The 8,061-nt window shown below is 40.6% G+C and overlaps 1 protein-coding gene across 1 annotated transcript; it reads right to left on the minus strand.

Moving 5' to 3' along the window:
- Nucleotides 1–1,104: 1,104 nt before the first annotated feature.
- Nucleotides 1,105–7,220, minus strand: IFNG (interferon gamma). Its single transcript, XM_005431870.4, has 4 exons — nucleotides 4,726–7,220; nucleotides 3,228–3,296; nucleotides 2,687–2,866; nucleotides 1,105–1,983 (listed from the first exon to the last, which is right to left on the minus strand). The coding sequence occupies exons 1-4, from the start codon at nucleotides 4,846–4,848 to the stop codon at nucleotides 1,861–1,863; spliced, it is 495 nt and encodes a 164-aa protein (XP_005431927.2). The 5' UTR covers nucleotides 4,849–7,220; the 3' UTR covers nucleotides 1,105–1,860.
- Nucleotides 7,221–8,061: the final 841 nt, after the last annotated feature.

Raw genomic sequence — 8,061 nt, forward strand, 5'->3', positions numbered from 1 at the left:
TTTCTCCTTTTTTATTTTTTTTTAATAGAAGTTACTACAGCTGTCTTTGCTTCCCTCGAGGACAGCTGGTCTCTTTTAAGTAATACCTCCTGACACAACACGTACACAGGGCACGTTGCCTATGTGAAATGCATGCTGAGGATTCTCACACTTAGTCTTGGAATGGGAGAAATACCACAGCATTATTTCATTCACATCTCACATGCATATGTATATCTGTGATGAGTACAAAGAACAACAGCAGTTTCCTTCAAAATCAGTTCAAGTATCCAGGATTACTGAGTTTCTTTGTTATGGCTGTAAAATGAGGATAGAAATTAAGGTATCTTACACTAGGGGAGACATCTGGGCTCATGGGAGTAGGAGGGGCAGCAGCAATTACAACTAAACTCATTTGGCTTATTACAGCTAAACTTTGGGCTCAGTGGGGTGCTATTTCTGGAATCTGCTGATTCAGACAAAGTTCAGGGGTGGGGGGAAGCTGGAGGTCCCAAGTTGGCAGGGATCCCAAGGAAAATCTGCCCTATTTCCAGTCAGCCCAACCAGTCTGCCCCCAGATAATTTGCTTGGTAAACCCTTGAGGACCTGAGAATTTGGAAGTCCCCACCAAGTCCTCTGCCCAAGCCTCTGAGGCTGGCCAAAACCTGATCAGTCCCAGGCCTCCTCACAGAGAGCCCAGCAGATGGGCTGACCTCAATCTAGGCTCTGTAAACTTGACCTGCAGGGAAATTTGAAAGTGTCTTGTATTTCAAACAAGAGTGACAACAAACTTAAAATAAATGCCTTCTTATAAGCAAAATGATGCCTCTTCATCTAGACAGAAGTAGAACTTGAAGAGTTTGGAAATTTTAAACCGTTCTGACAGATTTCTTCAAAAACATTATCCATTCCCAACTCTTAAGACAGGAAGAAGGAAATAAAATATGTTTTTGTATATCTGGGTAGGGCCATCTTTTGTGACAATATAGAGCAAGATTAGCATTCTAGTTTTTGCAGAGATTCTGGTGAATAAATATGCAGGCACACTTTCTCTTTTTCTTTTTTTTTTTATTTAATAGCCAAATTTCAAATAGTTTCCATTGAGAAATCCAAAGTATTAAATAATATTCTAGTACAAAAATAAAGTCATTAAGATAAAAACTTCTGTACTACTACCTCCAAATAAATAAAATTACATTCAGACACATTGAAATGATTCAGTATATAAAAAATATAGAATGTCTCAGAATCAATGAGTTGAAGTTAACTCAGTGCAATAGAGTTAGTCACGTTTCCTGGAGCTGCTAGTAGCTTAGCCTCCTGGTAACTTCAGTGCATAGCAACAATTGTCAGCAATTAATCATCACTCCCCTAGTTCATAAAAGTGCTTCAGCATTTGCTTACCTTTAAGCACGTCTAGTTGCTTGATTTGGATTTAGATATGCTTAGAAGTAAGCAGATATGAATGTATTCCTTAGTACAGAAACTTCCCCATCTTGGTGCTTGCATATCCATGCCAAACAGATGAATGATGAGACTAGTCTTCTAATATCCCTCTCTCAAGACTGCACCAGATGGAAAGCTGGGTACCGTATCGTGTAATTTCAGGATTTCCATATGGGAACTGGGTAAACATTGCCTCATTCTGTATTTTCAGGTCAGCAAACATATAACAGATAGACAGGATTTTAAGACAAAGTCATTTCTTACATAGCAGTAGGAGGTATAAATACTTTGACTGGTGTTACTTTATAAATAATTATTTAAAATATTTAAATATTAATAAATAAATGTATAAAAACTAAATAAAAAGATTGAAATAAAAAAATGTGCATCATAAAATTTGCACAATAACTCAGTACAGAAGGTCACGCGATGTCATTAACATTTGCACTTCTTCTGAAACTGGCTCCTTTTCCTTTTGAGAGGAGCTGAAGGCTCCAGCTTTTGTAAGACACTGAAGAGCTCATTTGCAGCTTTGCGTTGAATTTTCAAGTCACTCATCTGTTATAAGAAACAAAAGGAATGAAGGTCATGCCAAGAGCTATAACTGTTTACTGATCACATCCTACAAGCCACAGTGCTACCACGGTAAACCAGATGGACAGCTGCAGTTTCCAATTACTCTACTACCTAATTCCTACAACAAAGAGCCACTTTGTCACAGATTTTTGTTTTCCACTTTCTGTGCTACTTTGCAACATGTCACAAATGAGCTGTATTTTGTGAAACAGAGCTACTCTGTAGTTATTGCAATGGTATATGAGATACCTGCAAGCAGCTAATACTGCTGAGGTATTGGCCGTGCACCTCTGCAGAGGTCGGTGGTTCGTGTCATTGGCACTCGCTTGATAAACCTCCAAAACCCGTGGAGGCGTGCTGTAGCCGGGCACAACTTTCCCACCCAATTTCTAAACCACAAACAGGCATGTCAGTGGCAGCTCTGGTGGGCAGACAATGCGGCAGTGCTGCTAGCACCTCTGTGCCAGACTCCAGCAGGACTCGGGGAGGGCAGCCCCCACACTGACACCCCACACCACAGACCTGCAGCAGACCCTGAAGCCGGAAACATTAGGTTTTCCAGTGTGAACTAAGCTAGGTGGGGGTTACCAGACAGGTTGCTGAAGCATTATCGGCTTGAGTCATATTTAAATTTCAACTGGAAAATACAGTGTCATGAGCCTTGGAGGCAGAGGAAGAGGCTTACCTGAAGCTTTGTCAGGTCCATGAGGTCTTTCATCTTCTTTAAGCCATCAGGAAGGCTATTTTTCAGAGTATGGAGCTCCTCAGATATGTGCCTGATGTGCGCCTTTGACTTGTCAGTCTTCTCAAGCATTTCCAAGTACATGGAAACAATCTGGCTCAGGATGATCCTTTTTTCATTTCTCTGTTGAAAAATAGTCAGAAAGAAAGGTCTGTGAGTGGCCATCAGTAGGAAAATGAATGAAGCTAAAAAGCAGCATGCAGGGGGTTTCACTGCCACTTGAAACAGGATGATAAAGGAGATACTGCAACTCATCTATGGGGCTTGGCTGTACCTCAGGATCAGTTCATGGTGCAGTATAAAGCACCCTGATCCTGTGGGAAGCCTTTTTATGAGGATTGTTTTCACATTACCAAGCCACCAAAGTGGCCTCTGCTTGTGTTCATTTTACTCCAGCTGGTTACGCTTGCCCTAGGAGCTGCTTTGTACCAAAAGTGCCCTGCAAAGCACCTGAGATGCTTTGTCATGTCTGGTTCTGACTCACCTCTGTCCAGTTTGTCAGTTTGTCCACAAAAATAGGTCCACCATCAGCTACATCTGAATTACTCGAGTTCTGTAATGAAGAACAAACATACATGTTTTACAAACAATACTTATTGCAAGGCAAATTTATGTTCTCTGGTAAGTTGAAGTCCACCAGTATGTAGTCCGTTGCCTCAGATTTACCCAGTCTTAGTAAAATCTCATATGGAACAAGAACAAAATAACTTTACTAAAAACCTACAATTCATAGAACTGGAGAATAGCCCAGTAGCCCACAGTCAGGCATGGGAATACACAAGGTTAGTGGGCTATGAGAGGCTTGCAGGGATGGAGTTTAACCATCAGATGTTAGACACACACTGTGGCAGATTCTAGGAAACAAAGAGCAATACAATTCTCCTACCAAGGAAAGGTAAACTGAATCATTTCCTCTTCTGTCTGTGTCTTTTTTTTTTTTCTTTCTGTATACAACAGTCACTGTTTCCTTTTTCGTCTGCTCAGTAATTTAAATACAGTAAGTGCAAAGGGAAAACTTGCAGGGCAACAGAAACCTCCTAGGCTGATTGGCTCCCCATGCTGAGCGCATTGCCAAATCTTGTTTTGCTGCTTTTCTGAAAGGTGGGGAGCACCTGCTGTGGACCAGAGTTTTTAATGTCAGTGCAAGAAGTTCACTACAGCTCAGGATCTCTCTGACAGGGTTATATATATTCTAGTGAGAATCTCTCTGATCTATGCTAATGGCAAATTTAGGGATATGATGCCACTTTTACAGCCAGTTTCCTATCAGTCTGCAAACACTGGAGCATCACACTAGGCTTCTTCGTGTGATACTTCAGGGTGATTCTTTGACTACTAAATTTCAACTTTCATATGTAAAAAATTCTGACAAAATCAGAGCTGAAAATAGAAGCAAACTCTTGCAGTTGCTTTCATGCATTTGAGGGGAAAAAAACCCCAAAAATGTATTGAGCATAAAAGCTGTAATTAGAAGGGACTCTAGGCACCTTTGGGAAGCACACTACTACTATTACTACTAAATATGAGATACATTTGTTACAGCAAAAGTTCTTCTCCATTTTGTTTATATTGCTAACAAATACTAAATCCCCCATTAACATTACTAACCTAAAACTAAAAAAGTGTCACTAAATTGCATCTAAATAAACTTAATCAAGATTCATTCCTTCATCATAAATTGCATTCAGATTTCTTGTTTTAAAACATTCCATGTAATCAAAGGCTGAATGGAGCTAGGAGAAGCTCTTGTGAAAGGAATAGTGCCCCTGAAATAAATGCATACTATATTAACTATGACTATTGAAAAACTGAGTCACATTAGTGAAGGAAGATAGCAAAACCAAAGAAATTGTCCATATTCTTGTTTAAAAGAAGGTATAACCAGAAAATTTGTTCCATTGAATATGTCAAGCACTGTTCAAGTCTGGACTGTACTAAAGCACAAGCAGAAGAAGAGAAAAGCAGTAGAAGACCATACTTACAAAGTCAGCTTTCAGTTGGTCTATATCATTTTCAAGTTGAGCAAGAATGGAACTATTTCCAAAACGTCCAAAACAAATCATGATGACAGACAGAACAAACAAGCTGTAGGTCTGGCAAGTCATTTTCTTGGCAATAGTTCAGTTAAAATGCTCAGATAGGTTCTGAGAGATGTCGGTTCTAAGAGCAGTGAGCTTCAACTTCTAATAGTTAAATCTTCTATTAGAAGAAAGTAGACGAATGAACTTCATCTGCTTGTCAGTAGTATTTATACCTGGTCTTGAAAATTTTCATTTCGTCATCACAGGCTGTGTATATTTAGACAAGATAGTGTGAGATAAGAACCCTTCATTTTTGGCTAATCAAGGGAATCCCTCGAAAGCATCTTTCTTAAATCATGGTGCTGGAAAAATTTTCAGTGGTTCATTAATGGGTAACATTTACGTGGCAGATTCTGAAATTTCTTTTACACGTGGTTGTGGAAAAGGGGGAAATTATGATACTGATTGAGGAGTATGCATTGTGGCTTAAACATATTCTTACACGCTATTTGAAAAAAAATCATATCATGTGGTTAAAGGGTCAGTGTAACAGTCAACTCATTTCTAGTATTCTTTTAAAGTAACCACTGAGATTGCCATGACATTCTTCAGTTACTTAGAGATCTAAATGTTATCCCTACCGGTGTCCTTTTGTGAAACACTATTTGCATTCTTTCTATGGTCTAAAGTGGATTTCTGCCTCTTTCTCATTCTTCATCTCTGGATTCAAATCAGACTTGGGGAAAATGAGGTTCAGCATGGATGCAATGATGCATCATATTAAATTCCTCTATGGCTGTCTACCATCTGCCAGAGCAGGGCATTTAGTACTCAAAACACTCATTTCTCCTTGGCAATAATTAAAGTTTCCCACCTGCCCGTTCATTGGCACTTAGGTGGGTAGAATATGAAAACAGAAAAACATGGATGAAAAAAAGTCCAGCTGAGGAAGACAGACAGGAAAGTCTCCAAGTGCATACAGCCCCATGAAACAACTGTCTTGAGGGTAGCTGGGGAAAGGTTTTTGTATAGGAACTGAACTCCACTTTGATAGGTCTCATGGGAAAAGAGCTTACTGTGAAAAGTCTTATGAAGAAATCAGACTAATATTACGCTGTAGTATACGAATGTAGGGTGGGCAGGACCCTACAAGGGAAAGAAAGAAGGAGCCCATAGGGAAAAAGAAAGAGAGAGGATCAGGAAGAGGGCATTTGTGGGCTCAGTTCACACAGGCTGCAGCGCAGGATGTCTATAGCTCATCAGAAATGTATGAGAACTGGTCCACAACAGGTATGATTTGAGCTCTCCAGCACAGCCCCAGATGGTTCTTTGGGTATTCTTTGCAAGAAGCTAGCCCCTTCACCAGCAGCATCCCCTATCTCAGCAAATGATCACTAACACCACCAAACATTTTTCATCTGCAGCTTGAAAAAGGACCTCCACCTGTGCAATAGATCAACTACTATGATTGCAAACAGGGAATTGTCATTTTGCAGAAGCAAGAATTAAATTTCGCCAGCAATTGCAAGCCCAAAAGCTGCATGCTGAAACTCCCTGGGAATAACAGCATAGACAGATGGCACACATCTCACAACAGGTGCAGTACTGCGCAAGAATTAGGGCTATAATCTGCTTGGGGTAGTAGCACTATGCAATGCCCATCTTGGGTTTAGTTTAGGAAATTAAAACTAGTTAAGCAATAACTTGATTGCTAGAAGTGTTGCCATGGAGGTAAGGTGCTAATGTTATTCAAGGATGCTTCAAAGCACTGTAAAACATGCAAACTTATCATGCCTGCCCATGGCAGAGGGGTTGGACTAGACAATCTTCAAATGTCCCTTTCAACCCAAACCATTCTGATTCTATGATAGAGATTGGAATCACAGAATCATTTAGGTTGGAAAAGACCATTAAGATCATCAAGGCCAACCATTAACTTAGCACTGCCATGTCCACCACTAAACCATGTTCCTAAGTGTCACATCTACACATCTTTTAAATACCTCCCAGGGATGGTGCCAAAATGGAGGTCCCACCAAGATTCAAAGTGGACTCACAAATTATCAGCATGCTGAACAAACTTATTGGTAACGTTAAAACATCTGCATTGCTTTGCAAGGCAAGCACAGTCAAATGGCATGTTGTGGCACAGCTAAATGTAGTTTTAAATATACAGGAAAACCAAGCATATTTTACAAAATGGGAGATGTGCTGAGGCACATCAACTGGCCGTGAGCCTATGGAGCAATTCTTTGGCAAAGTGTTGGAAGGGAGATGTCAAGTGGTAGAAGAAAAATTATTCCTGTTACATATGGCACTCTTCATGCTGTCAGAAACATAGAACTGGAAGAAGGACTGGGTCATCAAGCTCAATTTTTACCATTGCAGGTCCATATTTGAGCAGCATTTTCCTGTTGAATTATTAGAGTGCGCAAAGAAGAATGGCTAGTTAGGAGTTTGGGTCTTTCTAACATGTTGAGGACAAATCGCAACACAACTGAACACAACTAGTTGTTGTAATTATCCAGCCAGGCAGAAGATGTAATTCCAGGAGCTGAAAGATTAAGTCAGTAACAGTGCCCTCCTCTGCAGAGAACCATTCATCCAGAGTGACTGCACTGCGTTACACTGGCTCATTAGTCCGGTCAGACACACATCTCATTCACAGCAGGCTGTACCTCTCAGGTGACCTCCCTTTGGTTTGCCATTACTTTTAAGAACAGGAGGATGAAACACCAGAAAGCAAGGATTTTCCCAGCTCACCTCTTGTAAATACTGGTTGAAGTTTTGGGGGGTTATATGATTGATTTTATCTCCTCACTTTTCAGAGGAGGCCACTGTCAAGCATCCAGTTGTGCAAGTAAGAAAACTGGACACACAGAGCAATGGGATGATTCATGATCATTCAGCATCTAAGAAAGGCAAATCTAGGAGCACAGATAGGGTCTCCAGTCCCATTGTGGTCCTTTGCCCACTAAGCAGCGCTGCAAGTATTATGTCATAAACTGAGGCAAGAAATTAAACAAAGATCAAAGAAGGAAGCCGTGACAGAAGCATAGAATCATTTAGGTTGGAAAAGACCTTTAAGATCATCAAGTCCAACTGTTAACCTGGGACTGCCAAGCCCATCACTGAACCATTTCACTAAGTACCACATCTACACTTTTTTTTAAACACCTCCAGGGATGGGGATGCCACCACCTCTCTGGGCAGCCTGTTCCAATGCTTCACTACCCTGTCAGTGAAGAAATTTTTCCTAATACCCAACCTAAAGCTCCTCTGGTGCAACTTGAGGCC

The sequence above is a fragment of the Falco cherrug genome, chromosome 5 (genome assembly GCF_023634085.1).
Source record: "Falco cherrug isolate bFalChe1 chromosome 5, bFalChe1.pri, whole genome shotgun sequence".
NCBI classification, from domain to species: domain Eukaryota; kingdom Metazoa; phylum Chordata; class Aves; order Falconiformes; family Falconidae; genus Falco; species Falco cherrug.

Excerpts from the sequence above, each read along its gene's own strand:
- IFNG (XM_005431870.4), bottom strand. The coding sequence starts at position 4,848 with ATGACTTGCCAGACCTACAGCTTGTTTGTTCTGTCTGTCATCATGATT. Across the intron at positions 3,297-4,725 it reads ACCAACTGAAAGCTGACTTT|AACTCGAGTAATTCAGATGT; the intron begins GTAAGTATGGTC and ends TCTTCATTACAG. Across the intron at positions 1,984-2,686 it reads TGGACCTGACAAAGCTTCAG|ATGAGTGACTTGAAAATTCA; the intron begins GTAAGCCTCTTC and ends TTCTTATAACAG.